A 26,292-nucleotide genomic window follows, 5' to 3' on the forward strand; every position below is an offset into this window, starting at 1 on the left:
GGTAAAATTTTCACTCTAGTTTCAGCTGACAGCACCAAACAAGACTGCAGAGCCAGGGCAAATATGCCATTAAACTCAAGCAATTCTATTTTGTCTAGGGTAAAGATAGATTTTCAGGTAATTAAGAAAGAGAAATATAGCTTAATTGCATGATTGCACAAATTTTGTATATCCACACGGCCCCATAACAAGACACCACAAGACTTGTAAGTTTCATGCAGATAAGAAGAGTCCATTATTAAACTTAAATGTTGAGACAACTTCCTGAATGGTTAACAAGACAGATATACACACTAGACAGCATGTGGAAGAGAAGTGAACTCAACCAGAAATTAGAGCACAACACTACTAAATTCAGCTAAAAAACTTTCTCTCTTTGCAGAGCCTGTGGTGGTTAAAAGCATCATTTTATCAAACTTCAGAATAAATAATTGTGCAAAGTTTCTTTTCCCTCAATATTTAGCTTTTCTTCAATTAAATACTAAATTTGAAAAAGAAGAAGAGGCAAAAAAGTCTCAGTTTTCCAGTATCTTGGTGTTGGTGTTGATTTATTTGCCAAAGAACACCTCCCTCAGAGGAGGATAACTAGGCTCTTCTTAGTCACTTCCCATGTGTACTAACAAATTTATATTTTTATTTTTTTCTCTACACAAAAGACATGAACTACAATCACTTTCATTACAAAATCTTTACAAAATCATAATGTATTTTGTAAATGACTAACCGTTAGACTCAAAGAAAGGAAAAGCTACATAATACTCTGAGACTTGATTTATTCCATAAATTTGTGTCAGTCTGTGACAGTTACATTACAATGACATTACATCATTGTATGACATCTGCTGAACTGGAAGGTTCCCTTCCCAAGGCAGAGCTGTAGATGTTTCCTTTAATTTGGTAATATTGCTCCCATCTCCTTTGTACTAAACTTCATTCATATGTTGTCAGAGTGATGTGGGATGACTGCTCTACTCCTCTGTATATCATGTCAATAGGATGAGGGCACTGAAGGCAGCATTGTGTCAGTGGATACATTACCTATGTTTTATTTCCTAGGGAAAGGAAGAACAATTTAAATACAGGAACTGAAATCTATTTACATATTCCGTAGTCAGTTAAATCTATTATAAATCAGCTCAGCTACCAAAAGGGGCTTCTTGTCACACAGCCATGGCTGCTTCTCCCTGCCTTCTGTTTCTGCCAGTCCCAGTGCGCATCTGGCAAATCACATCAGGGAACAGATCCAGTAGAATTTTTTTTTTTTTTTCCCAAAGCTGAGTTTTCATTCAGATGAACTCCCTACTTCAGCTCATTCATGGCTGCACAAACAGCAGTGACAGCATGAGGGAGGCAGTACAAACAACCCATGGTGTAAGACAAAGTGGGACTCACCCTTTTAGCAGCCACAGCCATTTATCCTGCTTAAGTTCATCATGAACCTATGGCACTAGTTAAGTGGTGCCAGTCACAATATGGATTATCTAACTTTCCTGTATATTACTTTCTCAGTCAATTAGTGGCCAATTTCAGCTAATCTAAGGTAAGCCACTCTTAAGGTGGAGCAAAAAAAGCTGTTTGGGTAGTTTGTACTGTTCATTCACACTGTGTATGCATACACAGAAATGCAGAGGCAACAACAGCAACCTCTCTAGGTGACCCTACAAGAAATTTCTGACAGCAATAAGAGCTGGTCTGACCAGCCTCTGTTGAGAAAGTTCTGTGATATTGTAAAAATCATTCAGTCCAACTGTGTAGAAGTTTTATGTAGCCTTTAGAAAGAAATCTACTTGGGTAGATGTCAAAAGCCTTAGTAGCAAGCCAAAGACCATAAAAAATAAACAAATAACTCTCAGGCTGGCTAATATTACATCTTTCTGTCCACTATTCTCAACACTGAATGAGTTAAACACAGTCTGAGACATCCCCATATAAACTGCCCAGGGTCTACCCTTTCCTCAGATAACCCTGACTGAGAGTTTTGCTTCACTAAAGTCTGTAATACCAAGATTTCAATAAATGTTCATGGAGGCTAATTGTTTTTCATTATTTTCCATAATATTCTGCACATCTGATTTAACATTGCCCAGTTTGTTTAGAGATCTAGTCCTAATCCAAACCTGGAATTTTGGAATTTTCTAGTCAGCAGATATTTTGGCTGCACTGACCAGAGCTGAGCAGACCCTATGCAGGTTTCCTAACTGCTCCCACAAAAACACAGACACTCAGATTTTCTTCATCCTTGCTTCTGATTTTTCCAATGCTACCTCCAGTCTTTAGGCACCTATTTATCCCGAAGTTTTCAGAAATACAGGGTATCTACAGAGCAATACAGTAGCTATGAAACACAAATATGCCAAAACCCATAATGTAGTATCCACATTTCAGCCCTCAGTGTAGTGGTTCATTTGCATTTTGGGAGAGTGCCAGAAGATGCAGGCCACAGACTACAGTTCCTGGCATGAGAACAAGAGGAATTTTGTGCACCAATAAAGTAGCACCACATTTTCCTGCCACACTTACCCATACAGGCTACCTGATCCGCTGTCAGAACCAACTGTGCTGAGCAGCCCTAATTAATGGTTAGCCATCTCCTGTGTATGCAGGGCTTGATTGAAATGCTCAGGACCAGCGCTTTGGTTGGCTCCACTCTTATCTTACTTGAAGCTGATAAAAGGAGTGTGTCTACCCTTACTGCCGCCCCTCACAAATCCCTGGGCAGAAGCAATCACTCTCTGGCAGATTCTGTCAACAACAAACAGCAGCACTTTTCTGCAGTGTCACACCAATCTCACCTCTGGTGCAGTCAGACAACAGCAGCATCTGAGCAGTTTTCTCTATCCCCATTCCTATGCCTGAGGAATACCCTATTCCTTGATGGTGAGGCTGTAGGGAGAAGGAAGAAACAAGGTATCAAAAGCAAGAAATGTTTACCGACTGCTTTACAGTTCTCCCAGGTTGTTAGCTCTTGCAGTTACAGGAATGACTTCTGATCTTGAGCAAATGGCACAGGGTGTGAAAATAGATCAGTATTTCTTCACCAGCAGCTGCATTTTGAATGTTACCTCTAGTACAGGGCTGGGAATTTGGTACCCAAAAAATTCTCTAGGAGAACTACATTGACACTGCGTTTTAGTAAAAAAAACACTATGTGATGTTCTTGTGTTTACTTATCTCTGTTTATGTTTTTTCTGTCTTCCATCTATGGAAAGAGGAAACAAGAAGCTAAGTAGTAAATTACAGCATTTAAGCATCTGAATATTGTAACTTAAATTGATACTACCAGTCAGACCTAACTGAAAATCAATATTTTTTTCCTAATGTACTAACAAAGAAACCCTAGGACAAATGTAACTACAGGTTTTCTTTTTAAAGTCAAAATACTAGCCCCATTATACAGTTAGAGAACTCAAATGGAAACAAGAGTTGTTTGAATTATAAGCACTTTCTAAAAGTAAACATTTTCATGTGAGGATAATACATACATGTTTTCTGAATACATGCAAAAATGACATCTCTTTTAGTTGTGTGAAACATTTCATAGTCCTAATTCAGAGCAGTATCTGTTGTTATGACAATACTTTAAAATATGATAGGTTTTAAGCAAGCACCTAAACTTCAGCATGTTTAGTTACAGCAACCACAGCAGGCAGAGGCAGACAACAATGTGTGTGAGTAATCTGTCTCTTCAAAGATGTTGCTATTTAAGACAGAAAAACCAAAATCCCTTCCTGAATTAACATGTTGTGATTTTTATCATAACACACCTTCTGTGAAACATCTTACCCACAAACATTAGGATAAAATTCTGGTGCTGATTTAGCTGAATTGCACACAAATGTACATCAGTCTCTCAATTCTAAAAGGCATGGTACTTCAATACAAGTCTGTACAATACAATATAATCTAGTCTATTACATATAGAAGAATATAGCTTCATCTAAATCCATTTAAGTTAGTAACAAACATAAAGCACACCATGAAACAGGATGCCATGAAGATAAAGGGTTAACATGTATCTACTAGAAAATGGTTGAGCTTAGAACAATTGGAGCCAATAATTGCAGCAGCACTGAGAATGCCTTATCCCCTAAGATTGGTGTAGCCCTGCAGAGCACTCTCTGAAAGCATTCCCTGTAGAAACAGCCATTTTAAATCTTCAGCAATTCTGTTCTGTCCTCTTGCTGAAGACCAGTGTACTCACAGGAGACATGAAAGAGCGTGTCATCATACAGTCATAGAATGTGCTGGAGCTGGAAGGGACCCCAAAGATCATTGAGTTCCAACCCCCCTGTCATAGTCAGGGACACCTTACACTAGACCCAGTTGCTAAGGGCCTCATCTAGCCTATCCTTGAACACTGCCAGGGATGGGGGATCCACAACTTCTCTGGGCAATCTGTACCAGTGCCTCCTCAGCCTCACAATAATGAACATCTTCCTAATAGCTAATCTAAACCTCCCCTTTTTCAGTGTAAAACCACTGTCTCTTATCCATAGCCTTCTCTTATCCAGGCAGAACTGCCCCAAATCTCTCCACCTGTCCTTATAGGAGAGGTGTTCAACCCCTCAGAATACCTTGTGGCTTCCCCTGGACCTACTGTCACAGGTCTACATCCCTCCTGTGCTGGGAACCCCAGAGCTGGATGCAGTGTCCCAAGTGGGGTCTCAGAAGAGTGAAGCAGAGGGGCAGAATCACCTCCCTTGACCTGCAGGACATGCTGCAAGCATACACTGCTGGCTCCTGTCCAGCTCTTCATCCACAAGAACCCCCAAGTCCCTCTTCTCAGGGCTGCTCTCTGCAACTTCTTCCCAGTCTGGGAATGCCCCAGCCCAGATGCAGCATCTTGCACTTGGACTTGTTGAATTTCATAAGGTTCTCATAGGCCCAATTCTCAAGCTTGTCCAGGTCCCTTTGGATGGCACCCCATCCTTCTGTTGAGTCAACTGCACTGCTCAGATTTGTGTCATTTGCAAACTCGCTGAGAGTGCACTGGACCCCACTGCCTGCGTCATTGAGGCAAACATTGCAGACCAGTGGTGGTCCCAAAACAGAGCCTGAGAGACATCACTCATCACCAGTCTCCACCTCAACACCAAGGCCTTGACCACAACTCTCTGGCTGCATCCAGCCAGACAGCCAACTCCTTATCCACTGCACTCTCCACCCATCAAATCCACCCATCTCAAATCTGGAGATAAAGAGCTTCTGAATAGCTTGTGCTTCAGTTGTATGGTGTTTCCTACTCTTTCTGTGATAGCAATTATGCCATAGTTTTCTAATTTCACAATAATTTCCAGCTACTCTTGCAACTTGTTGCCCCTGCTACTGTACAGTTGTGTAAGAGAATGTCTTCAAAACACTCTCCATCTGCTTTAGTTCTAATCTAATTTAGATCTATTTTAGTTTAATTAGGACAGCAATCTTTGTAAATTAAGCCAGCCTTTGTACCAAATTGAATGAGAAGTTATCACAGCTTCCAAACCATTAGTTCAGATGGGGCAAATCTGACAAGTGACTGCCACAGGGACTTACAAACAAGGGATGATAATGTCTTTAGTCAGTGCAGCTAAGTGCATACTTCTGAGGTGTGATCTTGTACCTAGCCAAAGTGAAATTTGTACTAGCTTGGTTTGCAGTGACACACTGAAAACATCCCTCTTCTACAGGCCCCTCCAAAACAAAACAAGTTGTACTGCTGCAGTTTCCTGCCACAGCTTAAGTAAAGGCCATGTACACTCAATAGTACAAAATGTGACAATGTGATGAGAAAAGCCTGCCCAGAGCTGTTTTTTTAGCACTGCCCAGCTGCAGCTCTTTTTGCTCATGATACTGAGTCATAGCAAAGCCATGTGAGTGGTCCTAGCCCATTTCAGTACACACAGTAATAATTATACCTAGGTATCTGCTGATAGTGCACAAACTCAGACTAGGAATACCCACTTAATGACCTAAATTTACTAACAGTAAAAATTTTCAGAAAACGTTTCGAAATTAACAGTTATTAACAGTTCTGATGAGACAACAATCCTTCTTTGAGGACCTTATACTGTTTTTTCCAGTATTTTTAGTAGAAATCTTTAAAGCAGGTTTTAAAGATCTCTGCTGCCAAGCAGTACAATCTCATAAAGCAGATCGTGGTGGAAAACCCTGGCAGAGACAAGGCGTGTAGGTAGAGCTGAGGCTTTTTAACCTTCATTATATATACCTGCTCGCTCCAGTTTATGATACACCTATTGCAGTTCTGTAGAATGTTTGTTTGTTTGTTTGTTTGTTTGTTTGTTTTTCCTATGCAGTAGATGGTGGTACAAACTCTTCTGTTTTGAGAAATACACTGGACCTGAGATCTTCCTGCCTTGGGCTTTTTGCTGAGCTCATGGGCCCTTAAGTCTCCCCCCGCAGTAGGTGTCCCCACCTTGCTCCACCCTTCAGCAGTGCACGTAAATCGGGGGCTGGCCAGGGAGTCCCAGCCCGGAGGGATGTTCCTGGCCCCCGGCGAGGGCTCAGCCAGCGGTAAGGTCGGCGACTAAGCCTTACTGTAAGCCGGACAGCTAGAGGAAATTTCCTTTTTCCCCGCTTTCTCTTTCCGCCGGTGTCTTATGGTGCGAGGACTGCCGCATGCAACAGCCCGAAGTAAAGGGCTCTGCACATCTTCCTTCTGCTCAAGCTCTCCCGGAGGACCTCACGGCTGCTTCAGGCTGCAGGAAAATGTACTGGGGAAATCAGGTTAGGTAAGTTTGCTTGAGATGCCGGGAACTTTCTTTTAGCCAGAGATGCTTATACCTTTTAAAAGTTCACACATTAACCATTCGTTTTAGTGTTTGTGTCTTACTAGCACAAATTTACTTATGGTTTGTGGGTTTTGGGTTTTTTTTCTCTTTTTTTTTTTTCCAGAATTCTTTTCACTGTGACTCTGGTCTGGCAGGCTGTTCATTTAGAAAAAGGTAAGGGAAACTTCATGTTTCTCCCCGCTCCCCTGAGTTTTTCTTCTACATTTACAGTGTGCATTTCTTCATTACAAACTACCCTTCCCTTACTTATTTGCACTTCTTGTCAAGGCCCTGAAAAAGAAGAACGTAAAGAAGATGTGAAAAGTCTCAATGCCACAGCACAAAAGCAGCAGCTCAAGAACGAAGGGACCTTTAGAAATGCCCTCAGTGACATGAATCAGAGTTACGAAAGTAGAAAGCAACAGAGTTCCAGGTCATTCGTACCTTTCACTGGAATTACAGAGAGTAGGTAACATTATTTTTGTAAACAATGACATAAAATTACTTTTAAAAAATTTAATATAGTAATGATTTAATTGTTGTCCCGGAAGATTCCAGCTTGCTGATTTTCTGTGGCCACCCATTTAAATTATATCCATGGCCACTTAGTAAATGGCAATAAAAATTTAAGGTAGAACTGAAGGTCTCACTTGCAAAATGTGTTAAGGAAAAACAAGGAAGTATATTAAGAATGAAGAAGTGTTTGGCCCTTTGTGTTTACAAGAGCATCTGTGAAATTTTGTTACATTCTGTATATTTTCTAAAATTCACGGTGTTTCATGACCATAAAAATGTTTATTTTATAAAAAAAGGGTTTGAGTTGCCTGAAAGTAACAGTACTAACGGGGGAAAAAAAATATTCTGTTTCCTCCCATATATATAAAGTTTTAAATTGGTGCTCAATCCCAGGAAAATTTTAAGTCAGCATTCCCCCTGCCTCAAAACCAAGTAACTTCCCAGTAATAAAACCTCTTTATTCCAAAATAAGCATCACCCATCACCTCCCAGTAAAAATGCTCCATTTCTTAGTGTGATTGAAACCTGTATCTGTCAAAGTGAAATATTTCACTTGAACACATCCTGCTGCTACAGAATTTGCCAGGCGTTGCTTCTTCACTGTCCTATAATCCCTAGTAGCTTGTTTCTAATCCTTAACTAAACAAACTGGGTTTAGCTGAACAAACACTCCTAACAGGCATATAATTTTATTGTCTCTAAAGACAATAAAACTAGATATCCTTAAGAGACTTCAGGAACTGGAGAGACCTGAGAGAACAAGTGAGGAAAAGGTTTCAGAGCCCCTGAGATGCCTGTTAACCTCTGTAATATTGTCTTGAAGGTAAAAAACTGAATAGACACTGCTGCCAGAATGGAGGGACTTGTATCCTGGGGACCTTCTGTGCCTGCCTAAAGCACTTCACTGGAAGATACTGTGAACATGATGAGAGGCTAAGGTAAAAAAAAAAACTGAGCAAAACTAGGAAATGAATGTGGTGCTCTGGATGGCTATTTTCTGTGGTGGGGTCAGGGATGTACCAAATATCTCTCTTGTCGTTGACAGCAACTGCGGCAGCATTGCCCACGGCGTCTGGGTGCTGAAGGGCTGTTGGCTTTGTCGGTGTGGCTTTGGTACACTGCACTGTCTCTCAGAAATAGTGCAGGGTAACTGTGGTAAGAAATGGCATTAAATCTAATATTTTTATCCCGTGGGTGACAGAATTGCCTTCTGCAGTGTTGGGGTACTCAGAGGGTGCTGTATGTGCACGAGTTGGACTTCTACAGTGGGTTGCTTTGCTTCAGAGAATGCATTAGTGAGACAGTAAAAAGCACTGCTCTTGACTGCATTGACTGTCACATAAGACACTCTCAGGTATTCATAATTCTGTACAGTAGGAAACCTCCTGCCACTCTAGTTGAAGATTACAGAGGTTAAATACTTCTCTGTTCTGCAAAATCTGTACATCTATGAGTTCCCACTTAACCAGGACAATTTCTACAATTATACTAAATCCAAGCACACAAACATGTTTCTTAGATAAAGAAGAAAAAAAAGTAATGTATACTGGTGTGGTAGAAGTAGAAACTGGTATTTCACTAGAGGAAAAAATTGTGTCTACTTAACACACAGAATCATCAATCATCATACATAAAACTGAATCATGACACAAAACTGAATCTTTTTTTAAGATCTGTGTCTCAATATTTAGAATATTCTTGTATGAGTTTTAAGACTGAACACACTCCACAAAAAAAAAAAAAATGTAGTCATTATCCTGATCAGTGTAAAGCAGTGCCGCTTAGTCTCCTGAAAAACACCATATCATTTTAAGCCAAGTCTTTCCTATATCAGCCTGTGAAATTCCCTGAATATATAGTTGAATATTTTTGAAAACAGTTTATCAATTAGCATAAAGATTTAAAGCGTTGCTACACTAGTATTATTTTCCATGGAGATCTGACTGATCCAGAGTGCTCTCATTACTCTTGAGATCACAAGTAAGGATTTATTTATTTAGTAGTAGTAGTAGTAGTAGTAAATATTTTCTCCTCAGTGGCAAAATCGATGCAAAATGTTCTTGCCCTTTCCACCCATAATATCCCAATCCCATCCTGTGCTTTCCTTCAGTTGGCCAACATCACTACTTGGCTGGGTATGAAAACAACACATCTAAAGGGTTTCAAGATTCATTTGCACCCCAAGCAGTCTCTCGTTTCCTGACCAGATTCCTACTTGAGTAGCAGTGCATTGAAGCTGTGGCTTCTGAGCTGTGTAGCACCAACTCAAATGTAAATCAAAACATTAGAAAGGTGACATTCCTATCTTTGTAACCCCAGAGGAAAAAAAATCCACAAGAAACACTTGAAGTTTTCTGTGTTGAGCATGTATATGGCACACAGCTTGCTCATTAAACTCTTTACAAGTTCACCTTGGAATCGGCCCTATTGTTCCTCATTACAGGAGCAAAAGACATAATGGGCCTCTCCATGTTCTGTAAAATCAGTCTACTGCTTACTACTCTTGAGCTCAGCTTAAGAAAAACGATAAAGGTCCCAGCAGAGAATCCCCTGAGTAGGGACTCCGTGGCTTTCGCGTACAGGAGGGTATGGCTTCTCTGCTTTTGCTAAAAGCGAAGTCCCTTGTTAAAGGAAGGGTTAAAAGCCGACATTCAGGCTTGAGTGCTTACCTCTTGTGAAGTTCTTCCTCTTGCTTTTGCTTGGTATTTACTTTTGATTATTCTGAGATTAATGCCTGCAAGAGCTGATAAGTGCTATCAGTTGCTCCTCAAACGATCATTGATGGGACATCTATTTACATTTCTCCCCTGAGAATAGTCCCTTTGATTGGCTTTAACAGCTGATACCTTTAACTTAAGTACCTGTGAGATGTCAGAGGACTTTTCAAGTATGTTGAAAATCCTTATGTTTTCAAATTTACATATTTACTCATTAACCATTTTACTTTCTTGATTTTATTTCTTTTAAGAACTGAAATCGGAAACAGAGGAAATTATCAGACTGTATTCTAATGGCTTAAGATTACAGCAAACAGTGTTTTCAGTCATTTGCCTGCTCACCATCCTCCTGGAGTTCTGCTAGCTGGCAGCTGTGAAACTGGACAAGGGGAAATACTCAGGGTTGGTATAACCCTCACCGTGAATCATACATTTCTTCTATGAAATACGGAAGACTCTTCTACCTGCATCTTGGAGGCAGATTAAGATGTGTTAGTTTAAGATGAGAAAACCGGCTTATTATAAATTCAGATTATATGAATGTGAAGTATTTATTATTATATTATTATATTAATACTGCTATCAATGTCTGATTCTAATGATTCTTTTATTTCCAAAATACCGCTCTTCCAGTGGAAGCAAACCCCCCCAATATTTTATGCCTGAAGTATTGCAAGTTATAGTTATTTCTTATGTATACAGTACAACTCTTTTAACAAATAAAACTGATTTCATTTCTGAAAACTTTATGTTTAACTTTATTTAAACTTGAAAATTCCTATCTACCATTTGTCATTATATTTTTTCATGTAAGAAAAGTGCAGGGTAGAATGAACAAACAGAAATTTGACGACATAAGGAGAGGTTTAAGAGTAAATATATTTCAAGCCCTAATATAGAGAACTGTAAAAGTTCCATAGTCTTTCAGGTTTTAGTCTTATTTATTACAGGAAAATTGTATTTATGCATAATCTGCCTGGCAGGAATCATATGTATATTAAGAACACATAAGTGATGGTTATTTGTCTTTTGAGGGTTTACTTCATATCCTAGAAATATGAGTGTCTCTTTTTTTAAAATAACAGCAAAGAGCAACTTAGTTTAATTTTTTTCTACAGAAAAGTTTTCTTGATTTATATATAATCCAAAAATTAGTATATCTAGGCTACAAAATACAAAATGTTTGAACATGTAAGTGCATTTTAATGCAAGTTTATAAAGCAGACAAAGGTTTATTTTGAAAAAAATTGCAAAGATAATACTAAAATATATCTTCATCCTTTTAAAGTGGAAGTGCCACATAGAAACAATCAGATTCATAATTTTATTGACTAAAAACACATTACTGAGAAGAAAATTCTTTATGTCTTTTAAAAGTTCAATATATTCTTAAAATTTTTTATTTATTTGGTGGCAAACAGAACCAATCCAGTTCTTAAGCAGAAAAGGATGCAATACCAACAAATTACATAATATAGTGCCTGCCTTTAAATCTATGACTCTTCTGAATCAGAATTTTATATGGAGTCATTGTGTAAAAACACACTCGTGTTAAATACTTCAAGTATCCAGTCTACTCCTTTCCAAACCCTATATTTGTGCTGAGAGACAAGGTTTCTCACTCTTCACATCAGATACACTGGACCAGAATTAGTCTTTTCCCCATTATTTCACACAAACTGGTCTGTACCTGTCAGACTGTGTTTCCACGTATCATCTTAGGATAATTAAATATCAAAGAGAACGTCTGGAAGAAAATAGTTGTGCCTTTATTTACCAGATGCTGAAATTTCAGGAATGCCGCTGTGAAACCATCTTGGCTTGCCATAAAGCATACCTGAGAAATCTGTAGGCAATTCAGCTTGTAACGTGCTTCAAATAGGCTTTACTTTTTAAAGGATAGTGCATAGTACAGTAAAAATACATCTGAAGTAATATTTTTTTTTATCCCCATAGAGAAAAATATGGAGCCATTAAAGACTGCAATTAACAAAAGAAAGAAGTGTTTTAATACAGGTTTTACAACAGAACAGCTATTTCTGTTTCAATAACATCCACAGCAGATTTAATCATGAAAAACTGAAGTGGAATAACTCCCTGTGTAGATGAGCCTATGTGCCTGCAAAAGTCGCCCTGATGAGGCTATTCATTATTGGGTGGGTCTGATTTGCAGAATTAGAGTAACTGAAATGTCCAGCAAAGAAATATTTTCCTGCTGTACCAGAACATTTGTACAGGGCATCAGATTAGATGCATGTTTCTGTTTACGGTCTCAAAACATTGCATGGGGAACTTAGATGCCTAAGTAGTTTTAATTATGTCCGTGCAATTTATTACTAACTCTGAATGGCAGAATTTGAAAATATTCTCTGGATGAAAAAACAAAGGGTTTTTGTTTGTTTAATTTTAAGATAACAGTTCCTTTTCTATCTTATCCCACTGCATTCTCTTACTGGAAAATCTGAAAATTCTGCTTCAGGATGGCTTTATGTCAACCTTAGTACAGCAAAATTACTTCCCCAGTATCAGTTGTGGATGATATTCATCGTGTCTTTGTGTCAGAGGTCTGGAAGTTGGTGAGGTGTAGGCAGAAGGAAGTTCAGTCTGTATTCCTCACACACATCTGAAGCAGAAGCAGGCACAGGAGCCAAGTTAGAAGGAAAATCTCCTTAGTTTAAGGAAAAACAATAAGAGGGGAAAAAGAAAAAACATGCAGAAGCTGTCCCATGCATAGTCTCATTTGCAAATAAAAATCTAACTTAGAGGGAGGAAAACAGAAAGCACTGAGGAACAAAGGACAGCACACAGTCACAATCTTTGCTTAGGTTAAAACTGTCTCCGCTTTTATCTGTCTCCAGCTGTTTGCAAGAACAGATAAAAGAGAACATTATTTTCCTCCCCTGTTACCATCTAGGCCTGGCCAACCTTCTAACAGTGCAATTACGGGCACTTTGCTAAGGTTTGTTTATAGCAAACAGTAATGCTTACTCTTCAGCCTCTTGCTAACTCACAGACCACTCTGTCAAACATGGCACATCCCAGCAAAGTAGACATCTGTCGCTGCAAGTTCATGCATGTGCCCTCTATAAGCAGCCACATTTGGGCAGGGGGAAGACCCTCAAAGTATTTATCAGATGATCCACAGGGCCTCAGAGATGTAGATATTTTCCTCCTCGAAGGTGACTCGAGAACTAAAACAAATGGTGCTGCCTGCAGCTGGCCTCAGTGGCTTTGCTCTTGCAATCGCTCCAGCCTCCATCACTCCTGGGGCATGCCACAGCTGATAAGAGGCCAGAGGAGAGAAGAATGTGGTGGAGAGTCTGCCTTCTCTGCGGCCAAGAGCCCTGGAGCTGGAGCTGTGCTGCTAGGCACAGACCTGCAGGGGGATGCTGCCATCTGCCATTAGCACTGCCCGTTTAAAGGAACGGATTCGTTTTGCATAAGGCCATGCAGTGCACCAAGGTGCACACACAAGCCCGTAAAAGCTAATTTCCAGGTACCAGATACTGAGGAAGTGTCACTTAGGTGTCCCTCTGAGTATCTGATGGCTATCTCTTGAGATGACTTTATTCTCATCAAGGAGATACAGATTTCTGTTGCCCCTGAGAAGTGTTAATGGTACCTATAGGTGACAATAGCTTTCTCTCACCTCCAGAAGAAGCCAGCCAAAACAGAATTAGAAGTAACTTCTCACACTTGTTTATCTAGACTTATTTGGGGGGTCCTTTTTGTTTTGAATTGGTGTATTTCAGAATGCTAAGGTTGTATTTCATTATTCTTCTTTCATTGACTCTCATACTGTCAGGCTGTATATCTGGATCATTACACCCACAAATTTCATACACCGAGCAAATAAACAACAACTTCATATTTTGTCTTCCATCAATTGGAAGGGTAATATAATACAATACAGCAATCTGCCTCACATGTTGAGCAGCCCTGTGAATTAGAATCATATAGTCATAGAATATCCTGAGTTGGAAGGTATCCACAAGAGTCATCAAGTACAACTCCTGTATCCACACAGCAGAACCTAAAAGTTAAACCATTTATTTGTCCAAAGTTATAGGTGTATATCTCACGGAAGCCTATCTAGCTACCCTGCAATCATCACCTGTAACTCACCGTCTGCCTCATCTTTTACAGCGCGGTCATGTACAAGCATGGGAGACTTAACCACAACACAGCATCTGTATACTTGCCCTCTGCAAAATTACCCAGCTTTGTGAGTACTCCTTGTGATTGCAAAACACCTTCTTGGTCAGAGAAGATATTAAAACCTGTAATTCCCTCCACATTTGGCTGACTGACCTTGCCCTTGGCTTATGCTGCTGTGAGGGTAACTTCTGGATAAGGTCATGAAGTTGCCATATGTCACTGGAATAAAACCAGATGCCTTCTGCATGTTGGGTCTGTATTTGTCTTCAGGTACATGCCGGCACAGAAATAGCCTGCATTAGCAGCTGCTGCAACCCAACCGTATCTTTACAAAACTACAATTTATAATCCAGTCTGTGAGGCTTCAGTTCAGATATTATTTGTTTGATAACATTTGGAGGAAATGCTGGGAATATACTACAAAGACAGAAACACTGGTAAAGTCTCAAAAGCAAACAGCTATAAAGGCACTGGCATTACAGCTAAAGGAAGCACACTGCCCAGCTGAGCCTCTGGCAACTGGTCCCAAGGACTCAGATCTCTTTCTCTGACAGCTGAGATACTTCCCTGAGCTTCACACTTTGGGGCATAGCTTGTCACCTTTCACTGGCTTTCTGTGAGCAAAAATAGACATGCAACCTGTGAAGTTCCAAATCAAAGGACTGGGTCTGGCAGGACTATGACAGTCATTTCCAACCCATCCTCACTTGATTTTTCTATCACTGGACAGCAAGCAGTGCTGAACATTAAATTCCTTTGTAGGCATGGCACAGAACATCCTGCATCTCTTACCAGCAATGCATCTTTTTGCCTGATCTCTACAGAACAATGTTTGTATCTTCCCAATAAACAGAGAGATTCATGTGATCCATCCTACTTATCAATCATTACAAAACGTTATAAACAAGAATAAAGCTCGTATATATACACCAAAGAAACAGATAGTTCTGTGCTGACATAAAAGCTCTTGTCAAATTCTAGGAAGTTTTGTGGGGAAAACTGTGCTTCATATTTTTGAGTCACCAAGATCATGTCCTTTCAAAAAGTTTGAAAAGGAGCATCAGGAAAAAAATTAATTAAAGATGATGAAGTGGTACAATGCTAACAAGACAATATTTGCATCTTTATGCAGAACAAGCAGTCAGTCAGGATCAAAAAAAAAAAATTGGTGTCAAAGAACCTTCCCACCTGACTTGGTATGTGAACTCTTTGAGTGTTTCTTGACCAAAAACTTATTAAAACTTACTAAAACTTATAAAAAAGACAAAAGATTATCAGACTTGTTAAGTCCCATGCTTACATGTCAGTCTTGTTCTTCCAATCCCAGCATTATGTTTCCTCACCTCAAATTTGTTTAATACAGCACCAGTACTGAAGCTACTTCTTGCACAAGAAGGAAATCTCTCCTGGAAAACAAGGTGCCTGTACACCGTAATTAGCTTTGAAGGAATGTTATGGAGGCCATATGATGTTAAAATGGATTGAGCTCTGTTTTCCTGTCTGTTAGGTTGGTGTTGGTTTGCTAAATCATGCCAATAATATTTATGATGCATTTTGGCAACAGAGACAGAAATTTCTTACTGCTTTTAACATCAGTCTTTAGTGGAAACAAGAAATACAGAATCATGCTCCTTGCTCTGTGTCTCTGCCTTCCACTGTTCTTTACAGAGGCTTTACCTCACTGTGTGGACAATCTCTGTGTAGAAAAAGACTTGTGCAGATATGCTGTGCAGTACGTCTCCAGCAGTGCAATAGCCTGAAGCAAAAGCCAATTAACTATATTCCTATGCATGTTCTTCTTTTATCTGAGCACACATGATACACCTATCATTAGCTATGCTACACAAAAACAACCGCAAAAGTCCAACATGCTAAAATATATGGAGGCCAAACTCCAGTCCAACAACTAGAATGGGGAATCACCTATGCAGGTAAAACTAAGCAGCAAATATGAATTCCAGGAGCCAAGTATATATACCCAAAGTTGCAACTTTCTCAAGTAGTTTGAGTAGACAATGACCACAGATGCAACGTGTCCTCTTTGTACTGGTACCATTCACAATCAGAGAGGTCTGCTCACCCATCCAAAATGTTCTTCTCTTATTCTATTGGCCTAATTCTGAGATAGACCATCTTTGCTGACAGAGGGATGTAGCAGAGACATGCAGCAAAAGTGAAGGGGAGCCCATAGTTAGACATGCAAAAACTGGTTAAACATCATGTTTTAGTGTTAATAGCTTAGTTAGTTAGGAAGATTGTCAATCTCAGTTTCAAAAGAAGATATCAACATGCAGAGACAATGTAAACACTAAAAGCCAATGGGCAGAAAATCTGCTCCTGAATTCCCATTATATTACCTATGCAGTACAAAACCCCATGGGAACAAGAGAAAAATATTATTATTTACTAGGTGATAGTGACACAATTAATGGAATATTACATAGCATTTGACATCTTCTCTTTGTAAATGATATTAAAATTTGTAGAAGTTTCAGGGAAAAAAAATAGACAGGTATGATTTAAGATATAAAAATAGACACTACAATGGAAACTGTAGCAAATTCAGTTATGAAATTATTAATTTATAATATTACACAACATATATAATGAAATATATATTATTTAATAATTTCATAATTTCATTATGAAAGCAAGAATTATGAGTAACTTGTTCCCCCAGAGAATTACATGGGAAGATACTCAAGCCCATAAGTTTATTGAACTGACACAGCCATTTTTACTGTTTTATGCAGAAGTACCCCAGTGCAGAGTGTAGCTTTCATCAGGAGACAAACATGCCAGTGTTAATACCTGTGTTAAGAATTTAGATTCACTTAGTATTTGTAGAAAGGCTGCTTGTTAAAAGTCTATCAAGCCAATAAACTGGTATTGTGGCATGCAGATTGGTGTGTGTGTGTGTGTGTGTGTGTGCGTGTGTGTGTGCGTGTGTGTGTGTCCAGCAAAAGAGGGCAGCTCTGGAACAGGCTTTGATGTCACAATCCATGGAGGTTCCACAAGTGAAGAAAGAGAAATCCTGAAGAAAACAAGAGAAGGAGATGAGGTATTATTAGCTGGCTGTGGACTGATTAGTTGTAAACAATAACATTAAAGGCCGTGTATACGAATTGCAATCAACATCATTGTGTTAAAACACAGCCATAATATTTGCAGTGTGCCTACAAGCCCTGATGGAGGCTGAGATTTTTCTGTGCTGGGCACTGTACAAGTTCACAGGAAGAATGAACCTGTCCTCAGCAACTGACACACTGATGGATTATTTTCTGACAGGTAACAAAGTATCTGCCACCGAAGTCTGGCTCCATACTCCGAGGCAAAATCCTTAGCATGCACACACTCCTCTTTCAGTCATGTTTCATCAGTCCTGCTGGTTTTACTGTTTATTTTCCATCTCCTCTGTACTGCTCCTCAATAATAACATCAGCACAGGCACCAGTCACCAGGAGATGGCATCATTAGAAGTTAATAACACTGACTCTTAAACTTTGCAGTCAGATACAAGTCTGAGACTGAATATAGCACTAATGACTGAATTCCTGAGCCTCACAGTACGTATAAAAACTAACATTCCCAAAGCAAACCATAGCAAGTATTTGAGTGCAAGGTGTGAATTTCTAAAATGTAATTTTCAAAATACGAAGCTGCTGCTTTGGCTACTAATCATGTATCTCTCTGTATGAACTAAGGCTGGGCATATTGTCAACACTTAGCAAAGACTGTACTTACTATAGAATCCATGAGAGACAGCTTTTCCTAGGCAATTAAGAAAAAACAAATCTTGGGCTGATAAAAGGAGCATAAATTATATAAATGTTTTCACACACAACATTTATAAAAGCTATGTGAAATAATATATAATTTTTCAAGTGGTGTTTATATCACCATTCTACTCGTGTTAAATCAAACTTGCAGAAAGTGAATAAGCTTGATCTGACCTACTGCAGGAATGAATAGTGATTCCTCTATTACTGTGCAAAGTCTCAGAGAAAGTGAAATAATTGCCTTTAATCTTACTGTTCTATCAAAGAGACTAAGGAACGCACTTGATGGGTTAAGTGTGTCAGAAAGACAAATTATACCAGCTCTGTGTGCATGGATTCCAAGGTGTTGAATACTAATTTTAAAGGAATTTTATCAGATAACCAGATGAAAAGAAGTAACAGTGACTTGTTACTTTTCAAGAGTATATGCTTTCCCTGGCTGCTGGCAATTAAAGTTTGACAGCTTTTCAATATAAGCATATAAAATAGGCTTGAAAATATTTGTTTGTAAAATATTCAGGTCTTAGGATATTTTATAGAGTGGAGGTAGAAAAAAAAGACTATTGTGTTTTGATAACATCATTTTGAGACACCATAAATAAGTACATGATGATAGCTTAATTAAAGCACTTCACAGAACTCAGTCTTATAGATTGATGATAAAGAAGAAAATGTGTCAGTGTGTGAAATAACATTCTTGAGAGATAAATTAGTTATCTGTGACATTTATTGTTTTTCCTTAACATTCTCATGCACTGACCTTGATATTCTGCATATGTGATTATCTTAGATGTAATATAAATATTTCTTTAATAATTCAAAATACACTGAAACAGGCACTGTCATATAGGCTGCCTGGTCTCTTGTAACTGTGTCTTTCTGCTCCTGAATACTGATGAGAACTGCTGCTAGGCAAACTAAAGGGCTGCTTTAACCTTATAAAAAGCTATGAGTAAGTAGCTCTGCCTGTGATAACACTTGCAGGAACTAAGAGTAAAACAGACTAGTATGTCAGTTATACCAGTGCATCTCAAATCACAGAATTATGAAGGTGAGGAAAAACCATATGATGCTCTGGATGGTGAGCTTTCTTTTGGTGAGTTGAAAAGTCTGTGCTGGGTGTCTGTTTTCCAACTTCACACAATATCTTTAAGGGTACAGCTAGGCTAACACCACACCTGTGCACCCATTTAAAAGAAGACAGCACAAAAACCTACATGGTTTTATCTGTTATTCCAAGAGTCTTTCTCATATTGCTGTAAAACTGTCTCCCTACCTATTTGTTCTCTTCTTGCCAAAATCTACCTGCAAACCCACGTATATCTCAGAAGTGCTACCCATTCATTTCCAAACAGCATAGTCAACTCCTCTTCAATTTTGATATGTGAAAGCATTTTCTGCCCAAAATGCTTCCAGCTGTCACATGGAGCTGACATGCTCACAGGCCTGTGAAGGATCATCTCCCACAGAGTCTGCCCTCTCCTAACAAATTCAGATTAAACTCAAAAGATCCAAGATCTGATTTCTCCTTCTTCCATAAAGAAAAGGCACCAAGAAGAGCCAAGGGAGTTGAGTTTCAGGAACAACCTGAAGATAAAGTAGGCAAAGTTCAGCTCTAAGAGACAAAGAGCCAGCTCTAAGAGTTGATCAAACAAGACATTTGAGCAACTCTTATTTTAAGGTCAGGTTTAAGATGCAATTTAAGAAAGAAAAAGTGCAGGAGTGGTAACATACTTGAAACCTGGTAAATGCTACTCCTCATACTTAATGCAACTAACAGAAATGTAATGTAACAGAAAGGAATTTTTCAGATATAGCTGAAAATTGCAACAGATAATTTTATAGATAGTGGGTATGATGCATTAATTATGTTTGAAGAGTCTATGCTTCCCCACAGATTGACTTGCAAGATATTTCTTTGGTCCCCTTTTAACTCTCTTAAAATCTTAAAAAATTAAGTTTCAAAATAGTGGCAGGACTATTGAAAAACTCCTACAAAGGATGAACATAAACAAGATCTGGTTTTATGATGAGAATCACAGATGTCTCCCAACTGCCTACACAAGATCATGAGTATGAAGTCAAATGTGGGAGTAACAAGGGATTCAAGCTGCACTCTTGGCACTGGCAGCCTTCTTGTCAGGATCAGAGGAACCATTGGTACTGATTTCATGGGGCTTACTTTATATTGAAGGAGGTTACTATTTCAGGCCTATTTTTTTTATAGGGTCATTGGTTTATGTAGCTACCTTAACACCAGCACGTAAGAGGGATTTTTTGACTCTCTGCATCCACACTCTCCTTAGTCCATATGGCTTTTCATTTTTCAGAGCTGCTAAGCACTCATGACTCACCAATGTGTGTTCTGGTTGCTGACCCCAAGGTCCCAAGAGTATTTACACAACTTGTGTCACAATTTGAAAAAAGGGTAGATGCAACAGGAGAACAACCCACATAAAGACTTCTCAGAGATTTCTACACTTTCTTGTTTTCACCCTACTAGTCCAAATCAAGTTAATGTTCTTCCACTAGGAATTTCTGCAATCATCCAATGCCTTCATCCATGAGGCAGCTCTCTGATAGGAAAGTCAGTGACTGACTCAGATGCCTGACATCTACTTGAAAGACATGTACAGCAAAAGTACAGCGTTAATGGTATTCACAGCCAGAGGGTGACTGATACATAATACAGTGCAACAGGGTCAGGTTCTCACATCCCATTAAAATAGGTATTTTTCCCAAAAATTATTGATATGGTAAATTTTTATGTACATGGACAACATAATGACTAGAAATTTCGAGCAGTCAGCCTATAGGAAGAACTAGAGAGAGAGAGAGAGAAAAACAGACCATACTTGCTTTGTACATGAAGTAGTACAGCAAACATATTTGCTGAGTGGCAAATCCCCATGGGTACTGCGTTGCCCTGATCAGAAGTGACAATGACACAAATGCTGACAAGAATAATCTTCCCTTCTAGGCAAGAAATCTCTAAACACAGACGGAAAGCAAAAGGTATATTTCCTCCTGCTGCTTATAGGTCTTGTTTCAGACATAAATAACTTTTAAATACTTAGAAGTTCCTAATTTTGCTGGTTCATTTAATGAAGTTGTTAATTCTTCTGCAAATCTAGCAGAAGAAGGTGGTCCTTATCCTCTATTGTCAGATGGAATCATAACACCTTAGAATACCTTGTGCTGTAGGGATGTTCAAAGCCATCTAATCCTATGCCCCTGCCATAAGCAGTGATACCTTTCATTAGATGGGGTTGCTCAGAGCCCTGCCCAGCACGACCTTGAATGATTCCAGGGATAGGTCATCTACCTTGTACTTGGGCAATCTGTTCCAGTGTTCCACCAGCCACATCGTAACAAAAAAAAAGTCTTCCTGTATTTAGTTTGAATATAGTCTCTTTCAGTTTAAAACCGTTACCACTTGTCTTTCCACAACGGGTCCTACTAAAAAGGCATTAAGGAAGCCATGACCCTTCCCTTGTCCACTGATGGAGAGACACCATCACAGAGGGTCAGTCAGGAAGCACTTGCCCTTGGTGAATTGTCTTGAATCACCTCCCCACTGTCCACTTAAGCACATCTTCTAAGAGGATGCATTCCATGATCGTCCCAGACACAGATGCTGACAGGTCCGTGTGTTCCAGTACCTTCCTTTCTATTAATTTTAAAGACCAGGTGCATTGTCTCCCTTCTTCCAGTTACCTGGAACTGCACCAGACTGCCACAACTTTTCAAATACCATGGAGAGTGGCTTGGTAGCTACCTCAGCCAATTTCCTCAGAGATTTTCTGGGATACATCAAGTGACGTCCCAAAAATCAATATACATTCAGGTTCAGTGGCCATGAATCAAAGCCTGCCTTACACTGGGAAGGACTTTTCTCCTATAGTCCCTGTCTTGAAGTCCACTTGTGCCAGAGGTGTAGGAAGAGAGATGGCCATTGAAAACTGAGGCAAAAGTGTTGTTGAGTACCTCAGCTCTTTCCTCATCCATTGTTACCCATTTGCCAGTAATGCCAATCCCATCAGGATCAGATCCATCCAGACTTGTAGTTAGAGTAATAAAAGGCAGACTGTTCCCTTCTGTCAAATCTATTCTTGGGCCACCTCCTGGTGGCTTTTCCCATTCCTGAACTGTGTGCTTCATCCATCAAGATCCATTAGTCTACACTATGCAGACAACATGGTCCACAGCTGCAGAGTAGCTGTTGACACAAGAAGGATACAAGCACAGACCAGGAACAGGGCATTTAGAGACCACCACCCACACCTCTCCACTAACACTTCTGTGTACACAAGGCAGGAAGACAACATAATAGTCCAGGGAGCAGAGCTAAGTATGGGGATGTGCTTTGAGAACACACCCACACACTGACATGGCTCTGAAAATTTTCTTACATTCAATCTTGTACTCATTTCCTAGAAAGAGAGGTCATTTCTGGGTAAACAAGCTTTATGACAACTTCAGCACAGGTCAAACTTGTATGGAAGAAATTTTGTCTTCAAGTTAAAGACTTTGCAAAATACATTCTGGGAAGGTTCTTCTAGTAACCATAAGGGATGTAATAAATCCTTACATTAATTTGATTGATATGTCTGACACATTAAACAGTTTAAAATTTTATCATCAATACCTATGTATACGAGAGACAAGGAAAGAATTTATTCTGTTCATGTTCAGAAAAATGTTAGTAGCTGATGCAACATATAGTTTCCTTTTTTTGTCATATTTAAAGTTACTGTGGTCCTCTTTCAACAACTATGAACAAAAGGTTCAACTTCTGATGCAAAATATTAGGCATTTCAATCCCTACTTAGGAAGTGGCCAAAATGGTCTAATTGCCCATAGCAGTTACATTTAAACTATTTATCATCTAATCCAGATTGTGTTAGCTATATACTTTAATGCAAAGGAAAAGAAACAAAAAAACTCCAACAATCAGCTTTCACCCTCCCTTAAAGTTGGCTGTTTCACATATGACAGATCTGTGTCTCCCAGCTGGTTGCATAGCAGATCTTGGCAACTAAAGAAGCAGAACTTCTGTGGTGCTTGGCTTGCCAAAGTGTGCTGCTGTGTAATGGCCCAGGCCACTCCTTGTACTTGAGTAGTTACATGGTCTTAATCTGCTATGACTCACGTTTTACTTACACACCTGGTGATTTTGTAATCTTGCCAGCAATCTCTGCTTGCTGAGGACTGCATTAGCAAGAGACTTTTATAATGGCAGGTTCTAGGAGCTAAAGGTTGTTTTGGGTCCCAGTGCTTAAAAGGAACTTGTTGGTGATGGCCTTTCATATCAATCTGCAGGATTGGTTAAATCAGATTTTTTTCCAGGAAGCACAAAAAAGGCAGAATGGGCCCTCAGATCCTACCTTCATGCTCAAACTCTCAGGCCAACTAGAGTAAAGTCTGGTCAGTTTTTTCAATGTGGATGTAGTCTCAACAGGAGCAAAGAATCAGCAAAAGGCAACCTGCTTATCATCTCAGTTAACTGACTTAGTAAAGCCCTGAGTCACAGATCCCTTCCCTCTGATATATTGGTAGAAGCAAAGTAAGTACATCTGTGCTTGGTTCTAAGTAGAATTTGAGTTAAAACCAGGATTCAGCTGGTGCACAGCAAGGGTACAGCTATCCTTGAGGTATTCACAAAGAAACTGCATCCACAGATCTATCCACGAGCATGAAAATTACTCTAAAAAGCCTCTATCATCCTTCTTCTTACCTTACCTTCTTCCCAAGTAAAATAACTCAAACTCATCCAAAGATGATTTGAGCTTCCACAGAGAAAATATTGAAATAGCATTTGCCTCTATAAGAGGTACAGAATGCTTGAACATTTAAGGTTTATGGGATATTAAGACAAAAAGTCATACAATCAATACTCTGCCCTAAATTTCTACTTCCCTATCATCAAAGTATCTGACATCATCCCATGGAAATTAAAACTAATGAAAAATCCCCTGTGGACTTTTGTTAATTTGTTAGGAGTAAGTTGGATGTCTCAAACAGCTCCAGTTCAACCCATTCAACTATTTCTAACTAAAGCACCTAAAATTTGGCTGTATATGAACTATAATGCTATTTAAAAAACCCTTAAGATGCTGTTTACTCCACTGAGATATTGTTTCTCTCCAAGATTTTTACACCCCAATCCAAGCTCAAACAATATGTGCACTGGAGCAGGATCTGCATTGGCTGATTTTAACAGAGGATCAAAAACTTCTTTCCTACACTCATTAAACTGATGCCTGAGGGTGTCTAGAGCAATTTTGTTCCTAACTCCAGTGTCATAATAAGATGGAAAATCATCCATGTCAAAATTGCAGGCAGATCCAACGCATCATAGAAGTCTTTCTGGACAGGTCACTATAGAATTTCATTTGGACTGGAAGGTAGTGTCAAACACATAGAAATGCTAGGACAGAGCAGGTGACACCAGCAGCCTCTTCCTTCTTTTGCAGCAAAATTCTCCCCTGCAGTGCACAGAGCCAGTCTAATTACACTTCCATGGGGAGCATCTGTGTATCTAGGAGATCCAGTGCCTAAATTTCAGCTTGATACAAATTAAACTACTTGAAAACTTCACAGTCTCAGAAAAAATAGAATCATGAAAAATATGCAGGCAGGCAACTAATAAGAGAATTACTAAATGCTACTAGTAAATTTTATATATTTAATTTTTCTGATTGTGCAGAGGCAACATCATGATTACAATAAACACTAAGCAGCCTCTGTAAATGTTTCAGGTGTCATGTAACTGGTGCTAATAAGAAGTTTTATTCTGCTAACAAAACATGTAAACTCTTCAATCTGCTACTTTACTGACCTTGAGATTATCCTATAAGAGGTATTTATAAAGAAAACAATTGTGTGTCAAACGCACAGATGGTGTGATGGAGGCACCATTGAGAATGAAGAGGGAAAATCCTGTTTAGATAAAAGGTATTCTTGTATGCCAACTGAAATTCCAGCTCCTACTTAATCCTGACGTTTTTAGTGTTATTTTAACAATCACAACCACCCAATCCAAGGCTTGGCCCAAGAGAAAAAAGAAAAGACTTTATAAACCTCAGTGAAATTAAGTGACTCTTTCAGTTATCCAGTCACGACAATTTTTAGTCCAACACTCAATGTCATGCCCAGCAGGCAGAGCTAGAAACTTTTAAGCAGATGTGTTTTCTCCAGAGGTACTCTCAGAGACACCAACACAACACAGCAGGGTTCAAATCAGTTCATGTGCAACAGGGAAACCTCGTGCCCCCAGCACGGTATTGGCTGCAGGACAGTCCATCAAGGATCATCCTTCCTGCTCTTCCACTCTGCAGTGCTAGACCTGCTAAAGGACTACTGGTGGTTTTCCAAGGCAGGTTTTAATAACCTCACACTGCAAATATTTACAGAAGCATGAAAGCCAGTTAACAACCAGCTTTCCTGGGAAGGTAGTGTGTTGGGTTTTTGTGGCCAGGTTTTAGTATCAGTGAGGGATATAAGGTGGCTTCTACGAGAAATTCTATATCCAGCAAAGCCCATCCCTGGCAGCTTCAAAGATGAATGTGCCACTGGCCAAGGCTGGGCCAATTAGAAATGGTGGCAACACCTCTGGATTAACATATTTAACAGAAAAAGAAGTTATTGTTGAGATATAAGAGTGGCCAGAGAAAAGCAGAGTGAGAATAAGTAAGAACAACCCTGCAGGCACCAAGGTCAGTGCAGAAAGAGAGGGAGGAAGCACTCCAAGCATCAGAGCTGAGATTCCTCTGCAGCCCCTGGTACAGCCCATGGTGAGGCAGCTGTGCCCCTGCAGCCCATGGAGGCCCACAGGGATGCAGAGATCCACCTGCAGCCCTTGGAGGAGGTGAACATCAGGGCAGGTGGATGCCTCAGAGGAGGCTGTGAGCCCTAAGGAGGCCCCTGCTGGAGCGGGCTCCTGGCAGACCTGTAGAGAGAGCAGCCCAGACTGGAGCAGATTTTCTGGTAGGACCTGTGACCCTGTGGCCTGTCCTTGGAAGACTGCACCACATGATCTAGGTTGGAGCAGTTTGTGAGGAGGGACTCACACTGGGGAAGTTTGTGGAGAATTCTCTTCTGTGGTAGGGATCCCCACTCTGAGGCAGGGGAAGGACTACTCTCCGTGAACAAGGGCACAAACGTGTGATGAACTGACTGTAACACCCATTCCCCACATCCCCATGCTGCTGGAGGGGAAGAAGTAGAGTTGAAGGAGGGAGGAGTAGGGGAAAGGTGTTTTTAAAATATACTTTATTCTCATTATCCTGCTCTGATATTGTAGGTAATAAATTCAATTAATATCCCCAATTCAAGTCTGTTTTATCTGTGATG

At 39.6% G+C, this 26,292-nt stretch overlaps 1 protein-coding gene across 1 annotated transcript; it reads left to right on the plus strand.

Moving 5' to 3' along the window:
• Positions 1 to 6,449: 6,449 nt before the first annotated feature.
• On the plus strand, positions 6,450 to 10,662 carry LOC102103244 (cryptic protein-like). The gene is made up of 6 exons (XM_005522735.3): positions 6,450 to 6,728; positions 6,892 to 6,941; positions 7,056 to 7,232; positions 8,107 to 8,221; positions 8,329 to 8,438; positions 10,252 to 10,662. The coding sequence occupies exons 1-6, from the start codon at positions 6,616 to 6,618 to the stop codon at positions 10,362 to 10,364; spliced, it is 678 nt and encodes a 225-aa protein (XP_005522792.1). The 5' UTR covers positions 6,450 to 6,615; the 3' UTR covers positions 10,365 to 10,662.
• Positions 10,663 to 26,292: the final 15,630 nt, after the last annotated feature.

The sequence above is a fragment of the Pseudopodoces humilis genome, chromosome 4 (assembly GCF_049639895.1).
Source record: "Pseudopodoces humilis isolate 2021_Gansu_Grassland_sample_001 chromosome 4, ASM4963989v1, whole genome shotgun sequence".
Taxonomy (NCBI): domain Eukaryota; kingdom Metazoa; phylum Chordata; class Aves; order Passeriformes; family Paridae; genus Pseudopodoces; species Pseudopodoces humilis.

Coding starts and splice junctions, on each gene's coding strand:
- LOC102103244 (XM_005522735.3), top strand. CDS start 6,616: ATGCAACAGCCCGAAGTAAAGGGCTCTGCACATCTTCCTTCTGCTCAA. Junction 6,942..7,055: donor GGCTGTTCATTTAGAAAAAG/GTAAGGGAAACT, acceptor CTTCTTGTCAAG/GCCCTGAAAAAGAAGAACGT. Junction 8,222..8,328: donor GAACATGATGAGAGGCTAAG/GTAAAAAAAAAA, acceptor TGTCGTTGACAG/CAACTGCGGCAGCATTGCCC.